Source organism: Osmia lignaria, chromosome 6 (assembly GCF_051020975.1).
Source record: "Osmia lignaria lignaria isolate PbOS001 chromosome 6, iyOsmLign1, whole genome shotgun sequence".
NCBI classification, from domain to species: domain Eukaryota; kingdom Metazoa; phylum Arthropoda; class Insecta; order Hymenoptera; family Megachilidae; genus Osmia; species Osmia lignaria.
In genome coordinates this window covers 6,289,520-6,307,053 of record NC_135037.1, presented here as the reverse complement: position 1 = coordinate 6,307,053, position 17,534 = coordinate 6,289,520, and the positions used below count along the sequence as shown (strand labels likewise).

The 17,534-nt window shown below is 33.2% G+C and overlaps 2 protein-coding genes across 5 annotated transcripts; one reads left to right on the top strand and one right to left on the bottom strand.

Annotated features, from left to right (window-relative positions):
- Positions 1 to 69: 69 nt before the first annotated feature.
- LOC117601280 (phosphoserine aminotransferase) lies at positions 70 to 2,708 on the bottom strand. The gene is made up of 8 exons (XM_034317871.2): positions 2,266 to 2,708; positions 1,870 to 2,000; positions 1,422 to 1,534; positions 1,132 to 1,293; positions 958 to 1,052; positions 711 to 880; positions 311 to 571; positions 70 to 205 (listed from the first exon to the last, which is right to left on the bottom strand). Exons 1-8 carry the CDS (start codon positions 2,323 to 2,325, stop codon positions 94 to 96), a joined length of 1,104 nt encoding a protein of 367 aa, XP_034173762.1. The 5' UTR covers positions 2,326 to 2,708; the 3' UTR covers positions 70 to 93.
- Positions 2,709 to 2,983: 275 nt separating this feature from the next.
- On the top strand, positions 2,984 to 17,496 carry LOC117601279 (DNA-dependent protein kinase catalytic subunit). 4 transcript variants are annotated; one of them, XM_034317864.2, is made up of 14 exons: positions 3,414 to 3,725; positions 4,062 to 4,146; positions 4,216 to 4,392; positions 4,488 to 4,669; positions 4,761 to 4,923; positions 4,989 to 5,107; positions 5,170 to 5,562; positions 5,632 to 5,813; positions 5,875 to 6,128; positions 6,212 to 12,978; positions 13,740 to 16,058; positions 16,124 to 16,820; positions 16,897 to 17,102; positions 17,161 to 17,496. In XM_034317864.2, exons 3-14 carry the CDS (start codon positions 4,266 to 4,268, stop codon positions 17,236 to 17,238), a joined length of 11,487 nt encoding a protein of 3,828 aa, XP_034173755.2. In that variant the 5' UTR covers positions 3,414 to 3,725; positions 4,062 to 4,146; positions 4,216 to 4,265; the 3' UTR covers positions 17,239 to 17,496. The 4 variants fall into 4 exon arrangements, with proteins under 4 accessions (XP_034173760.2, XP_034173759.2, XP_034173757.2 ...); XM_034317869.2 differs by lacking the exons at positions 3,414 to 3,725; positions 4,062 to 4,146 and adding an exon at positions 2,984 to 3,304; XM_034317868.2 differs by lacking the exons at positions 3,414 to 3,725; positions 4,062 to 4,146 and adding an exon at positions 2,984 to 3,360.
- The last annotated feature ends 38 nt before the right edge of the window (positions 17,497 to 17,534 follow it).

Genomic DNA, 17,534 nt, shown 5'->3' with positions numbered 1-17,534 from the left:
GTTGTTCAAAAATTTGTAAAAATATTTAATATATCTTATATACAAATTATTTTCAACAAAATAATATTTGCATCGGATTACGCTGTAAATCTTCTACTGTTTATTATAATGTTTTTGAAAGAACCACTTCATATATTCTGCTAGCTTCTCCGCCTCCTCTACACTAATAGCATTATACATTGTAGCTCGAATTCCACCTACAGATCTGTAATTAAATATTTTTGCGTTCAATCGCAGTTCTTACACTTTTTCCATTCATGATGCTATTTGAGTTTGCAACATCGTTGTTCGTTTTTCAAGTTACACTGACCTGTGACCTTTCAACTGAAGCATTCCGCGCGCGGACGCGCCGGAAAGAAATTCTTTCTCAAGTTCCTCATCGTTGTTTCCTATTCTAAATGGAATGTTCATCCTACTCCGTACATTTGGCTGAACTGGACACGAGTAAAAACCTTTCGACTCGTTGATCACTTCGTATATTTTCTGACTCTTTATGATAGCCAACTTTTCCATATTTTCAACACCGTCGTGTTCTTTGATCCATTTTAAAATTAATCCAACTGTGTATATTCTAAAATGTAAAATGAACGTTTCAACAAACAACTACTTCTTTGTACTTCAATTATAGTAATATTGTCGAGGATACTTTTGACTCGTCTTTTTGTGTATATTCGTTTTATCATAACGCGTTTTTTATCAGGGTTGCTTACTGAAATACTGGTGGTGTATTATGCAAGGAGTTATCAGCTGCCATAACAGTGAAATCCAGCACTGTGGGACAGACTTTCATGGCATGGCCAAGAACATCGTCTCGTACTATTACTAGCGTTACTCCAGCTGGACCAATATTTTTTTGAGCACCAGCGAAGATTACTGCAAACTAAACAACACGTTATCACTAGTTATTGACTTGTCTTTCTTTCATATTAAACAGCCATCAGATCTGATATAACGTACTTTCGAAATGTCTAGAGTTCTCGTGGCTATATTTGACGACATGTCCGCAACTAGTGGTACTCCATTTGTCTCGGGAATGTAATTGAACTCAATTCCTTAAATAATTAAACAAATATAACCGTCGAAAATCAAAATCATTCATTTTTTTTCTTCGTTGTATTATTGTTTAGTTACCATGAACCGTTTCATTAGCACAGTAATAAACGTAAGATGCGTTGGGGTCCAAGTTCCAGGTCGAAGGATCAGGAATGTCAGTGTATTTCGTTGTTTTTGGTACAACCAGATTTACTTTCCCATATTTAGCTGCCTCTTTTGCCGCCTTGGCTGACCAAGAACCTCGAAGGTTTAATTTTCGTTAAAATTGAAGAGTGATCTTTTGCTTTTGGATCTTTAATATTATCTTAATAACATCTTTGGAAAACCTGCTTTCTCATGCAAATCAATGGAATGTATTCTGTATTTACCAGTTACTATATAGTCCGCGGTACCAGTATTCATCATATTCAAAGGAACAGCTGCAAAAAGTCCCGTTCCACCGCCTTGCATGAATAAAATTTTATAATTGTCGGGGACATGTCTGTAAAGTTTAAGAACTCTTCTATTATAATTCCTTAACAGCAGGGCCGGCCCTGGGCCTAGGCAGACTAGGAGGTCGCCTAGGGCCCCCCCAAGGTCCAGAACCCCCATAAAACGATTTTGCGTCTAAGAATGCAAGAAGAGTAATGTTTACTTGAATATTAATCTAAATTAGTTATACAAGCTTTAATGTTAATTTTATAAATTTTATTTGAGATACTCTTTTTATGTCATATATGTGAAGGGGCCCGTTTTCAGAGCTCGGCCCTGCTTAAATTCCTTCTAATTTCCTATGTTTATATTTAAAATTAAATCCCTTTATTTGTATCAACTTACAATATCTCTCGTAATGTTGCTTGGGCATCTTCAATAACGTTTTTGAATTCGGCTGATCGATGACTCAGTTCCAAAATACTGACTCGAGTATCACCGAAGGCAAGTAATTCGCTTTGCACGTGTTTCATCACCTAAATATTATATTATTTTATTTTTAAATTGCATGACCGATAGTTGAATGAACGAGTCTGACCTGGAACGATATCTCCCGCTTCTAATTTACCATAAGATAAACTTACTTTCTGTCTGACAATTATACTATAGAATTTATTTTATAATAAACATAAGTTTAAAAATTTTCATTTTATAAAGATCATGAAAAAAATTGTTTCCAAAGTATTTATGGTAAGTTAGCTATGTTGAAAGTAAAAAAAAATCACTAATTCATTGTGGTACCTCTTCCGGAAGTTTGGCTGGTCCCGCTCCAAAATTGATCACTTTGTTTTGTTCACCCATTGCGAATACTACTGTTTACTGGACGGCTATTACAGAAACACTGAACCAGACTTGATGCAGAAAGAAGAATCTCCGTTTATCGAGTCTCGTTATCTTCTCAGGGCTCAGGGGATTATATCTACAGTGTACTTCTTTGTATTTGATTCCGCCTTTCACACATATTCCCGTCAGCAACTCTGATCCATGTACGTTACATGCACATAGCAAATGATTATATATCGGTTCCTTTTTTCTTTTCTCTTTGTAGCTCAATCACTTCCTTCACTTTCTCTTTCAACTTTTATTTTGCTTACGTTCACTTCACGTAAACGATTGATTACAAATTCCAAGATAGATATTATAATAATCAATCGGTCACGCGATCAGTATCGATCACCGATATTTGATACCGTGTTTCACGTGTTGTGTACAGGAAGATCTATCGAACAGGTTTTAATGAACCGGAAACGGGGAGATACATTTGCAATAGTTTGTTTCAACCGCGAAAATCGAAAGATTTATTAAAAGGATCTAACAAAATTTCTTCTAATGCAGGGACAAATCCAGAAACTTTGCTTGAGAGTAGGAGAAAAGTATGTAGAATCATGTTTTTGAATTTTTCTGTATACGATTTGGTTTATTAATATTTTTATCCAATAGCAGTTTAAATAATATTAGAATACTAGTAAAAACAATTATCTTATGAGATGTTCTCATAACTCTTTGCGGGAGGTAATCTCCTCTCCGGATCCACCAATGTTTCTGATATGATTCTTATTTAAAACTTGAAAAAATTAAGAGGCTTATCAAAGCAACTGATATAAGAGTACACTTTAATTCGTTGGTAAATACAAGTGGCCACCACGACTCCTTATCTTTTATTTATAAAAACAGTACTACAAGGATAGCACGTGACTCACTTATTAAATTCAGATTCCGTGTTTGTTTAACTCCAGTCGTGAAATTTTTTTTATCTATACAGAGATGGTGTTATTTTAATGTTAGTGTAGTATGCAAAAAGCAGATGGGATGATCTTATACTTCAACATATGAGATGTGACAAGATTACATTTTATGCTTCATTTCGTGTATTGTATTTATTAACGATTGTTGCATAAGGAACTATAATAAAACCGTATCTTTTTTAGTTGAAGTTAATCTTGGAGGACTTTTAACATAATTAAATTCTGTCATATAGTAAAGTAAAATTCTTAGAGGCGCGATAAAGCGACTATGGCGTGTTACATTAGAGAAATCCAATAAATAAAACATGAAATAGCAAATAATAGTTGTATTGTATTTTTGACGAGAGAGTAGTACCATCGGATGAACGAATTTTGGTTTTGTTTGCGCATGTTGGCTCTGATTGGTTCTGCCATGCTCTGCTACCAAGATAACACGCAAGCGCAGTACGGCAGAAGGTATATCCGGTGACCATAAGCTTGTGAATTATGATTCACTACCTTTGTTCCCTATATTAATATACAGGAAGATTCTCTCGGCGCGCAACACAATAGCTGCCCCGCACAATGGAACCCTGCTGTGTTTGCGGGCAAAAAGCCCAGGAGGTCAAGTCGCCAGACCCAAGACTGCTCTGTGTGTCTTGGGTCCAGCAACTTGACCTTCTGGGCTTTTTGCCCGCAAACACAGCAGGGTTCCATTGTGCGGGGCAGCTATTGTGTTGCGCGCCGAGAGAATCTCCCTGTATTTTGTCCACCATGTATATGGCGGATGCAATGGGAAGTAAATCATGGCAGAGTAGCGCTATTGGTGGAGGAACTTTCTGAGCTCAGTCGAGCTGCGCAAAATGATACTATTCTCTCGTGAAAAATAGTATAGAATGTAAATATTGTAACTATTTCTAGGTTTTGAATGTTAAATATTCATAAATTGACGTATCGTTTGTTTCAGATCAAGATTAATTGATGAATGAATTTTGAAAAACATCAAACCTGCAAACCATGGATTCTTTTCAAAACTTTCTGGATATTTTTAAAAGTGCTAAAGAAGAAAACAATAGCACTAATCTGACAGAAATTTTGACAGACAGTAGAACGTATTTTCAAAATGTATCAAAAGATGAGAGTGGTACATATAAACAGATTAATATTATTTCCTGTTTCATAATGTTATAGTGTAATATCCTCATTTTATTGTAATCTAATGATTAATTTTTTGCTTAGAATTGATGTTATCTAAATTATTCGACAAAGACACTGGGTTACTGTCGTTTCTTAACAATGAACTTAATAGAGCTAACACTAAAAAGCATCTTGATAAAGCAATGAAGGAAGCATTCAGTCTTCTTGAATTCATCATAGATCAGTTTTCTGACATATTTGTACCATATCTCATTGAAACAAAAGTAAGCATAATGGTCTTTGTAGGTTTCATACATAATAAAGAATATATGTATATTTTAATAAAAATCTAATAAAAATTTTATTTGGTTGTAGAATATATGTCAAAAGACACTTATAACACAATGTTCAGCACTTATTCGAAAAGCTGCATGTAGTACCTTTAAAAAATTAATAGAAGAATTTAGTGAATATGAATTTGAATTGGGTGAAACTGTAGAACAGTTTACATCTTCATTTCCTTTGCTTGACTTAAAAGGTAATATTAAAATGTGTATAGCATCTGTGAAATGTTATGTAAATAGTTGCATTAATTTATTACAGAAAGAAGTTTAATTTTTTCTGCACTTGGTACAATTATAAAATGTAACCCAGAACTGTTAGAAACAGAAGAACGTTCTCAGAAAATTTTTCAGCAATTAAGAAATGATTTTAGAAAACAGGTAAATTACATGCTTGTATGTTTATTATGTATAAGTTTTTATTTAAAAGTTTTTAATTTCAGTTTAATCCAGAAACTATTGCCCGCTCCATTGACACATTTCAAATATATTTAGAAGTCCTCCGTAATACATTAATTAGCCTTCCAAATGAAATGATAATAAAATATTCTGAAGAGATATATAATTGGGTTAAAGAATTAAGCAAACCTGAGAAATATTCATTTAAAAAAGTTACACTGAGGGCAGCAATTGATTTATTGGCAACTCATATACATCATTTTCGTGAATTTGTTTATCATGATTATAAATATTGGAATGAGCTACTTTTAAAGGTTGCAGAAGATAAAAATGTACAATGTAGCCGATGTGCACAATCAGGATTACGACGCTTTTACAGAGAAATGGGGCATATGTTAAACTATAAAACTTCTGATGATGATAAAGTAGTATTTATGGTAAGGATAATTAATTCATTATTATCAAATAGTTATTTCAAGTTATTTATAACATGTATTATGTTTCAGTATTTTATAAGTTTCTTTGAGGATCGCTTAAAAAATGATCAACATGTAAATTCCAACATATTACGTTTTATTGTGTATGGTTTTAGTCAGATGGCTGCATCTTGTAAAAAATATCGTGAGAATGAAGCCGTGAAAGATATGTTTTCATTAATAGCTCATTATGCATTAACACTTTGTTCCAGGTATGAATTATATTTTATAATACTTGAATATAGATATTTATTAACATGCAATGTTTTCTAGAGATAATTTAGAACAAATTCAGTTGGAAAGTATTTCTACTTATCAAGAGGCTCTTGCTGAAATTATATTACATATAGATGACCTATCGTATGATCAGATTAATGTCATTACAAAACTTAGTATTCTTTTAGTTAAAAGATATCCCGACATTCCTCTACTTCTTCAAAATCTTGCAATATTGTCACTGAACAATACAATCATTAGTATTGGAACAGTTAGTAAAAGTATTTTAGACGAATATCTCTACCATTTAAGTAAGTATATGTTCTTTTTTTTACACATATTCATAAATCAAATGTAATTGTCTTTCATTTCTTTTTTTAATATGTTTATCTAGTTCATGATGGTGTAGTGTGGACATGTTCGCATACTTTGTTAGTTGATGCAGAATTACAACGAGGAATCGACGATCTTAAAGAAAGTCCAGTATCTTACAAAAATTATTTACATCTGTGGTTAGAACTTCTGAAGCCAAATAGATACAAAAATCACAGAAATCTTATGCAGCAAGTAGCTAATTCAATGATAAACGTGGGTATCGTACTAATCAGTAAATTAAACTTGAACACAAAAACAAAAGAAGATACTATATTCTCAGATGCTGCCTTCTCGCAAGTTGCTGAGAATAACGCAGATTTCAGAATGTTCGTTAATATCGTGGATTTGTACATCGACATAATCAACGATATAGAACCTTGTTTGCTGACAAACACCCTACAGAAATTTCTATTGAAAATCATTATTATGTCGTATAAACATCCTCTGATATCAGGCTTTTATAAATTAGTACGTGTACTTTTTAACCACGTTTGCATCTTTAGCAAAGACGATATCGAAGCAGAAGTCTTAGAATTATTACACAAATATTTAATGAACGTATTGCATTTGATATCTACATTCTCTAATGAATTATTAACCACATGTTTAAACTTAATTCTAAATACGCCAATCCTTTTTGTGAAGCTTATATTAAACAATACAATTCCAGCATTTAAAATTGCTTGTACTATTGGTTTAAGTGATTTAGAATTAGCCTGCACTACTTTAAGTGCATTAGAACTATGGACAAATAGACTGGACAACAAAGATACACATGAGTTTTTGCAAGAAGTTGTGCCATACTTAGAACCATATTTACAAAGCGGAGAAAGTTCTACGGAAATGCTACAAGATATTATAAAAACAGAACGAAAAGTTATTAAACGTATAATATTAAGGGATGATGAAAATACCTTGGAAAGATTTCAAATGAGAGTTTTGTTATTTATAGCTTCGCTGGATACCGATATAATATTAAATTTTATATACAAAAGATCTATGAATGTTGGAGCTACTTGGGATAAGAAAGATTTACTTAAGTATTCATTGACTTTCTCGGATACTCAAGTGGATATCTGTTTTGATAAAATTTTACCAAGATTAATGCTATTAGCACAGAATTCTGGGGACAGGCGAATAAAAATAAGCGCTTGTGAAGTACTTCATTCGATAATATCATTTATTCTTGGCAAAACGACGCAACATTTAACAACAAATGCAGATAAATTTGTTTCTATATATGTAACATTGTATCCAGCTTTACTTAATTTGGGCTGTGATTTTGATGAAACAGCTAGAAACATTTTTCAACCATTAATACTTCAGCTCACGCATTGGTTGAGTTCCAAATTTATGCTCAAATCTCCAGCAACGATATACTTTCTTGACTCACTTTTCAGTGGTTTAAGTGACGAATCAAACTCTTCCCTCAGAGAATTTTCCGGGATATGTTTAGCCGAATTTAGCAAATGGTCTATGAGACAGTCAGACGATGACAGAACGCTATTAAACATTGATGAGGTCATGTATAAAATTAAGAATTTTGCACTTCATCCTTCTATGTTTAAACGGATAGCAGCTGCAACAGCGTTCAATCACCTTTATACCATTCTTCGCGAAGATGAAGAAATTGTGTCCAAATATTGGTTGGAAATATTGTATTACTTTGTCAAAAGTTTGGATGGTTGTAATGATATATCAATTATTACTGCGCTCGATCACGTTGAAAGAGTTCTGATAGCAAAACACGATTTACTGAATGATAAATACAAACATCGCAAAAAGCCACACGAATTTGAAGATGCAACATTAACAGATGCAGTAAACTGGTTATTTACTCAATGTGGTTGCTTGGACCAAAGTTGTAGAGCAAAATGTATGGAATTAGTTACTAAATTTTCTATATACGTATCTGATTATGATTCAACCAAAACAATGATAAATAATTATATAGACACACACGAAATTGAAGCGTTTAATCTTATAATCTTGCAGGATCTGAAACCGAAGATAGAAATTCTTTCTTCTAGCAACATAATGCCTCTTTTGAGAAGTTTAGATTGTAACATTTGGCTAATGAGAAACAATCTGTTGGATGTGGAGTATTTACTTGGTAATTCCAATTCGAAACGAGAGGTAATTTTCAATTGTGCCAAAAATTTTATTTATCTAATGAATAAAATTAAAATAGAAGAGAAAGAGATTAATTTAATAATGGTATCAGAAGAATTTGATAATTTACAGACGTTGCAATGTAAAACAGTAACAACCACATTTGATTTTTTACAAATTCTATTAAGTCTTGATGAAAATTTCATTCCAGATTTCTTTTTCAACAAAGATTGTTATGAATTAATTGCGAAATGCATAATGTGCCCATATGTTCTGGGATTTAATGTAAAGAATTTTGAAATCATCGAAGCGCTTCCCGTAGTTATGGGAAATTTGTTACAGTCGATTACGCGAAAGACTGATAATTCATTATGGCATCTAATTAAGTGTGAGCTTTTAATATACACAGAGAAACACTTAAAACATTTCCTAGATTTGGAGACCATTATTTCTGGCCTAAATGGTATTGCTCTTAAACAATATGTCCGAGGTTTGATCTTTTTGGAACGTCATAATCTTCTTGGACAACTACACAATGTGACAGAATATGTCCAACAACCAGAAGATAGAATTAAACAAATTTTCAAAATCTTGGTAAAAGAACAGATGAGGAAACTCGTTTGCATAAATATCAAAGCATCGGTGAAAGATTATCTAGAGATTCTGATGGAATTTCTGTTTGTACATTATAAGCCATCAATGATAAAGACAATAATCAAATTGATCGAGAATGATACAGAGGTTTTACAAGACTCAAAGAACATTGCATACGGCATATACTTCCTACAAATGTTCAAGTACGAAATATTTAGATACATGTTAATAGATCCAGAACAAACTGTACAATTGTTGAACGAACAATTGCAAGGAAATCCATCTCTTTTCTTAACGATATTGGAGCAATTATTGTTGTTTGTGCGACAACATAAAAAGGAATTGCGCGATAGTACGCAAACATTAGTAAACAGTGTGATTAAGAAATTCACATTATTCGAAAACGTTGTAAATAATTTTGAAGATAGGAAACAGAAATTAATAAACATTTTTGGAATTGCAGTGCATTTGATGCTCAAGCCAATAGAAGTGTTGTCTCTGAATAAAGATTTTTATCTGTGGATTCTTAGTCAGTTGATGGAGAGTTCTAACATAGATTACAACATTCAAATTCTTCAGAATTTCCTCGTTTGTCTGACTGATATGACATCTACTGCAAAATCAGAGTTACTTGTTATTTTACGTAATTTAAAAAGCTATAGAACAGATGTAAGTCCAAGTGACTTTGATCAAAGAAACATGAAAGCTACAAAAGTAATTAATTATTTCCAAACATTGTTAACATTGTTACCAGTTACCAAATCAGTTACAGTCTATGAGACTATCATTTTATTCGCAACTGGTATTGCTGAATATTTATGTAATGAAAAGACGAATGAATATCTAGAAAAATATTTTAACTTAATTACCACTGAATATGTTATGCAGTCTATTGAATCAGCATACAAATTATTTTTGAAAAATTCACCTACAAATGAGAGATTCGATATATTGCATAAGTTTCTTTTACCATCGTTTCAGTTTTGCAAAATTCCTGAAACACGAGAATTTTTTGAAAGAAATATCAAAGAAATACATACGATCATTTGTCAAAGCTTTATTGGAAATAGTTCAGATATAAAGCAGCTTGTAGTATCAAAAATAGGATGTTATAATCTTATTACAATTATGTTTGCAAAAATAAATATAGGTGATATAGATAGCACGGAAAGCATAATTACTCGAAATGCTATTGATAGTGTGGCCACTGGAAAAGAACTTATACAAAGTTTGTACAGCAATGTATTAAATATACGTACGTTAAAGACACCTGATCCTGAACACAAAGAAATAATAAGATTGTTGCATTGTTCTGCATATAACTGTTGTATAAGTATGGTATGTTCTTTAAAAAAAGACGAAAATTCATATTTAAGTATTTTTGCTGAGAACAGGAAGAAGGGACAGTTAATTTGGGAAAATATTGTGGATTGGAAACAATATAAATTTAAACAAATGGTTAATGAACGTCCAAAAAATATTAAGAAATTGATTAATATACGAAAAAAGACGAACGATAGAAAAACGTCTTCACAGTACTCATCTTCTAATTGCAATGATTTTTCTACTTGTACTTTGAATGAAGATATAAATGCTTATGATTTTAATGAAACTACCTTGCGTAATGTATCCAATACCGAAGAAGAAAGTATGAGTTTAACTTTTGAAAGTGACGAGCTAAATAATCATGAATGTATGGCTTCTATCTGTGGAGTTTTTAACTACATAGCATCAGAAAAAATATCTGTACCATCTACAGATGAGGCTGATGTTACAATGCCAAAGTGGCTGAAGGCCTTTCTTAATTCTGTGGTATCAGCAGAATGTAATAACGTTAGGTTGTTCATGTTGAAAATTGTCTTCAATATGCAAGACGTGTTTAAATCTTATGTGAAATTTTTTATGGAGCCAATAATGTATACGGTATATATATATTTGAAAAAAAATGGATTAAACTATATTATTCTTGACATTGTAGAGATGTTGCTAAGTTGGCAGTTTATCTGTTCACGAGATAAGATTGAATACCAATTTAATGCACACAATGGTAAACTTATAGTACAACAATTCTGGGAAATAATAATTGATAAAGTAGTAATAAAAAGAACCACAGAAGTTTCCAAAAGTGTCTATAAGTATAATATGAAGTTGATAAAACGGATACTTCAAGCATGGAGTGATTATCTGAAAGTACCTGAAAAATTAGAGAATAAAATGAAAGTTGCACCTGAATCCGCAGTAAATTTGATATTAATTTGTTTAGATAGCAAATTGAAGAAAGACATCATTCAGAGAAATGACATCATAGAATTTTTGGAGAATACATTGAAACAGTGGCAAACTGATGAAGAAAAAATTTTACAAACCTGTGAATGTTTTGGTTTGATCTTAGAGTTTGTAGAAGATAATGATGAATTAAGGGAAAGAATAATCGGTAACATTCGAAGAATATTGAGAGAGATGAAAACGAAATTTGAAAGCAGACAAATAAAATGCATTCTTGCACTGTGTAAAAATTATCAAAAAGCGGCTAAGATTTATTTTGAAATTGCCTTTTCAAATATATTCAAAGTGGATGCTTTGAGTAGATCAAATTGTCTGGAAATATTTTTACACTGTATACCGAGTCTTAGCATAAATGAAATGTTAAATGAACTAGATTATATGAAGTTCGCTGATATATTGAAGAATAAGGTTTTACTTTGTGAGGAGGTGGCGTTAAAAATCATCGATTCCTTGGCTCCTATTCTTCCACCATCAAATATTTTAACATTTGCAAATTTAGTACCACCATATACAAAAAATGAATTATCTAAGTACAGAGAACTAGCTTACAGTATATTTAAAAGGATTTATATAAAATATGTTACAGACACTTCTAACGATGATGATATAAAAAAGCTGATGCTTCTCAGCACAGAAGTATTGCTTAATGGTGTTTTGGATCCTTCTGAGACATTACAAAACAAGATACTGGACTTTTGGACCCAGGATGCACAGTTAACAAATACTTGTAAAGAAAGATTACTTGAAATTCTATCCAAATGCACACCTGCTGTTAGCAATAATTTTCTTCCATTCATACTTTTGATGATTTTAGACCTTCCTAAAAAGTCAAGTAATTACAACGAGAAATTGTTTGAACCTTTACACAATTGTAGTTACAGAGATTACAAAATAGCTCTCTCGTGGAGAACTAAAAATTTAGGATCAAAAGCTCCACTCTTTGCGGCATCATTAACCAGCCAAATGAATCAGACGTTCACTCAAATAAGCAGTGCATTTACTTATGATCCTAATACTCAACTACAACTTCAAGCGACTCAGGATCTTGAATTTGAACCGACTTATATCGACGGAGAATCCATGCAACCACCAGAATATGATGGTGTATTTAAAGTACCAGCATTGCTTCAACCTTCTTCCAATAAAACCTCCCCACGGTTCATAGCTAACTCGCATGAAGTTTCAGCGACCGCACGTGAAAAGGAAATACAAAAGAACATCCATCGGCATCGAATGATAAAAGAGGAAAAAACTCGACAAAGAAACAGCGTTAAATTGTATCGAAAATACAGAATCGGTGATTTTCCAGACATTGAAATATCACACGCCTCGTTGATCGAACCATTGCAACAATTAGCAACGAAAGACTTATTGATTTGCAAGGATTTAATAGTTTCTATCGTATGCTCGTTATTGAAAGAGAGCAAACACAACGATTTTATGGAGCAAACTGCGAACAGTTTAAAAGGGATCATTGAGAATGAACAAGCGAGTTCCACCACAAGGGCGATTTTGGAAATACTGTTGGAAACTCGTATAGTAAATTGCTCGCCGGAAGTTATCGCAAAGGCTTCAAGATCCAACTGTTTGAACTTCCTTGGATCACTTGTTCTAGAGGAATACTTAATTTATGGTACGGATGTGTCTGGGCCACCAACAAAGAAACCGCGAACCGAGGGTATAAATGATTCATCATCTGAATGGCTGCAGTTAACGAACCTTTATCAGTCAATGAATAATGTTGATGTGGTCCTCAGCATTTTTCAAAATCACATTACACACGATGATATACGGGTATGAATATTTTCTCAAGTATTTCATCCTTTACTCTTTGTTTCCTATGGTATATCAGAATCAAAACCAATAGCAAACTAATCTGTTTCTTTAACAAGGGGAACTACCCAAGACTTGCACTCATTTATTAATGAAACTTTGCCAGTTTGTAGAGCTCGTCGAGCTGAACACGCATATACCCCGTTTTGTGGGTAGAAGACTAATTGTTTAAAAGATATTAATAATTAAAGTTAGTTACTACTTACATTGAGAAGTATGACAGACTCGCACATACAACTCGCAATCTAGAGATCCACGGTACAAATCCTTAATTCCCACCATTTTTTTCTTTTTTTTAATGATAACTTGTCTCTTTTTAAATAACTATTACATAAAAATTACCATAAAAAAAAAATTTTTTTGTGAACCAAGGATTTGAACCGAGGAGCTTCAAATTGTAAGTGACAGATCTGCTCCGCGGTTAAACACCTGACTCGCAATCTAAAGGTCCTCGGTTCAAATCCCCTGGGTACTGTTTTTTTTTTTTTTTTTTTTTTTTTGAATTGTATGTGTGAGTTTGTCATACTTCAGAATGTAAAGAGTAACTAACTGTAATTGTTAATAACTTTTAAACAATTAGCCGCCTGCCCACAGAACGGGGTAGAGACGTGTTCAGCTCGACGAGCTCTACAAGCTGGCAAAGTTTCATTGATAAGTGAGTGTAACACTTGGGTAGTTCTTCTTGTAACTTTAATACTAACAGCTATTTGTTTTGATTCCAGACTGCCTCATTTGCACAAATATCCAACAACTGGCTTAAAGCAAAGGTAGCATACGAAAAAGCGTACGAAGTAGAACCGGAATTGATCAAAGAACATTGTCTCCAATGTTTGTTTGAATGCTTAAGCAACTTGTGTACTTGGGACGAAATCGATAAGCACATAAAAAATAGATTAAATGAAAATATAAACAATATTTGGGACGATCCCTGGAAAGATTGGATGTTCCCGTGGTTGTTTGAGGTATTTGCTCACAAATTGGTAAGTGGTAGTTATAGTAACGAGTTTAAGGATGATATAGAGGCAGTAGAGACTTGGTTGAAAGATGAGATAAAAATGAAGCACATCAAGCGATTCTTCGGGGAGGAATTATCAATGTTCTTCCTATGGAACAAACAATTAGAAGTTTCTAATGACTTTTTACTGAACACTTTGGACGAGATGAAGGAAGAATGGATCGAGCTTCATCCACTTTCCACTCAATTAAGAATTCGTAAATTGCAAACATTGCGAATAGTCAATGATGTTAATAGATATATAAAGCTGATGAAAACGAGAGATAATGCAAGTGACATGGAGATTACTTTAAAGATTTGGAACAGCAGCGTACCTTCACCTCAGGATGCTTTACTTCCATGGGACAAATTAATGTCCTATAGAACATCCTTTATCAACTCGGTGCTGGATGATAAATTAAAAGAATTGGAACAAGATTCAACGCAGAGCACGTGCGACGAAGAAGAGAATGAAATCAATCAGAAATTGCAAGCGGTTACCTTTAATATGAGATTAAAAATGGTCGAGGCATCGTTGAATCAGAAACATAAATACATAGCAAAGAAATATTTAAAGGAAATAGAGCAAAACAAACTACCAAATGAAGATAGCTTGCAACAATTTTTATTATCCGGTGCAAAGCTGAAATATTTAATGGGAGAACTTGAAACGAGCGTGGAAAAGAAATTATCAAATTATACCTCATCCTGGAAGCATTGTCATAATCTCCTGCAGAAAGATAATCTTAGCCCCGTAGTGAATGTAGGTGTTAGAAAACAAATTAGTAATATAGCGTCGAAACTTGTGAAATTAAGCGAAGAGGATGAAACGTTTTCAACATTGTTGACGACAAACGTAATTGTTCTGAAAGATATAAAGGCTGAGAATAGTGACTTAGCTGCAATCAAAGATTCACTGGAAAGCTACAGTTTTAATAACTTGGCAACGTGTTGCAGTATAAAGGTATCGAGCAAAGATGAAAGTTATTATGCATTCGCAAAATATTGTTATGAAAAATTATCACGTGGCTCAAAAGATATTCAATTGATCAGAGAATTTGTTAGGTGTACATTGAAGGCAATGATACATGGATCTTGTGAAGCAGCACACTATTTTCCTTGTTTGCTGAAACCTGAGTACTTTGAAGATCAAGAGACTAAAGATATTTTCACGAAACACACCGAGCATGTACAGACGTGGTTGTTCCTTTCTTGGCAAGCTCAGTTGTTCTCACATTTGGGAACATCTATATCTCCATTGATCATACCGATTCTCAAACGAATCGCTGAAACCTATCCTGATGCTATCATTTATACGTTTCACTTGACCATGGAAACGAATCCGGTTCTTTTGAACGATGCCAGGACGTACGAGATCAGACAAATTCTTTATAACAGACCATGGATCGAGCGGTTCTTAGCGGCAATGCAATATGTGGTTCAACCAGAGTTGTATTTGATATATTACTTGGCGGAGCTGATTAAGAATTTACCACTTGGAACATCCACAGCTATAGATATATTTATGAATAAGGTATATCCAAATCTGCGTGCAAACAGGGATAGTATAAAACCAGGAAGCATCTTCAACGAGATTACCAAATATAAAAATCAGATAAAGGGATTGGAACGCAAGAAACCTGAAGAAATTAAACGACAAATAGCTCAGATGGTTGAACAGATTAAGGAATCACTTAACAGACGCAAAAATAAATATAAGCTGATCGATTACAGTCCATGGTTGTATAATTTTTCAGAGAAAAACATAGAAATACCTGGACAGTATACCGGTAACAGGCGACCCATTCCTCAAAATCATGTGAAAATTATGAAAATAGAACCTTCTGTGAAGGTGATGCAGTCGCTAAGGAAACCAATTAGAATTACTATGTTAGGTAACGACGGTAAAGAATATTATTTCTTAGTGAAATTTGGAGAGGATCTGAGACAGGATCAAAGATTGCAACAATTGCTTTCAACTATGAATAAAATATTACACGTTGATCCGGCTTGTAGACAAAGGCAATTGTCTATTGATACTTATCAGGTAAATGCTAATTAGCTAGTTATTTTTTATATTTCCTGCCTAATAATAAATTATTTATAATCTAGGTAATTCCACTGTCCAGAACTGTGGGTCTTATACAATGGGTAAATAATACAAGAACTTTAAATGAATCAATATACTTTACATTGTCAAGCCAAGAGACAAGTCGATGCAATTTCATACTTAAAGAGTATGTAGAATGGATACGAAGTGCTACAAATTCCGGAAGGCAGCACGAGTGGTACAAGGAGGCAGTAATGAAATATAATGCTGTAAAAGTGACTACTAAAATGAATGAACTTATCGGTAAAACAGAATGGGACAGTTTACGTAGGACATTCAGTGCATTGTGTCCAACAGTAGAGAGTTTTGTTACAATGCGTCAGAATTTTATCACCTCTTATGCTACTATGTGTATTGCACACTGGACCTTAGGTATCGGTGATCGACATTTAGAAAATACACTTATCAATGTCGATTCAGGACGTTGTTTAGGCATCGATTTTGGGCTGGCTTTTGATGCTGGCGTTGATCAAAGAATACCTGAATTGATGCCTTTCCGTTTAACGCCTCAGATTCTGGGTCTACTGAAACCTTTCAGTAAAAAAGATCTTTTGGGAGCAATAATGATTCACACTTTACGTGCAATAAGAAATGAACAAGGACCTATATTATCTTGCATGGATGTGTTCGTTCATGAACCATTAAATTGGACTGAACACATCAATAAAACGTTAAGAGAAAATGAAGAGGATGTTGCAGGTAATTTTTAAACTTTCATTATTATGGTAGTTTATTATTATTGCTTTAACTTATGTTCATTTAATTGAATTTATAGATGTCAAATGGGTACCGATGAAAAAAATTGAAGCAGTCATAAAGAAATTGAATGGAATTAAGCCATCTTTAATCACGTTAGATCAATTAAAAGAACAACATAATGATGCATGTATTCATAGATATCGCGCTATAGTTACTGGTGATGACGATATTAAACGAACTCGAGCTAAAATGAAGGATAATTTTTTAACTCCCGAAGAACAGGTAACTTTACAACGCATTACTCTTATAGTGATTTATTAACAAAATTATTTCTTTCTAGGTTGAATGCTTATTAGATCAAGCAACTGATTTTAATATTTTGGGTAGGACATCTGCGGGATGGAGACCATGGCTTTAAAATGTTTATAATGTACAGTAATGCCTTTCACGTTGTCCCAATGTTGTTCTACTCACTTTGTCCACCGGTTTCTCTTTTACTTGTCGCCGGAAATCAAAACCAGCCGCAAGGCTCAAGAAATAGTAATTGTCCATTTTCGCTGATTTTCACTTCCCAGTTTACGGTCAACGTGAGATGTATTACCGTATTCGTAGTACTTTATATCTATACTTAAGATATACATTGAATACTTTTTTACTGTTACTACGTTAATATTCATTATAGTTTTTAATATTTATAAATTATTGTAATAAAAA

Excerpts from the sequence above, each read along its gene's own strand:
- LOC117601279 (XM_034317869.2), top strand. The coding sequence starts at position 4,266 with ATGGATTCTTTTCAAAACTTTCTGGATATTTTTAAAAGTGCTAAAGAA. Across the intron at positions 4,670-4,760 it reads CATATCTCATTGAAACAAAA|AATATATGTCAAAAGACACT; the intron begins GTAAGCATAATG and ends ATTTGGTTGTAG. Across the intron at positions 17,103-17,160 it reads TTTTAACTCCCGAAGAACAG|GTTGAATGCTTATTAGATCA; the intron begins GTAACTTTACAA and ends ATTTCTTTCTAG.
- LOC117601280 (XM_034317871.2), bottom strand. The coding sequence starts at position 2,325 with ATGGGTGAACAAAACAAAGTGATCAATTTTGGAGCGGGACCAGCCAAA. Across the intron at positions 1,535-1,869 it reads GCAACATTACGAGAGATATT|ACATGTCCCCGACAATTATA; the intron begins GTAAGTTGATAC and ends TAAACTTTACAG. Across the intron at positions 206-310 it reads CTTCAGTTGAAAGGTCACAG|ATCTGTAGGTGGAATTCGAG; the intron begins GTCAGTGTAACT and ends ATTTAATTACAG.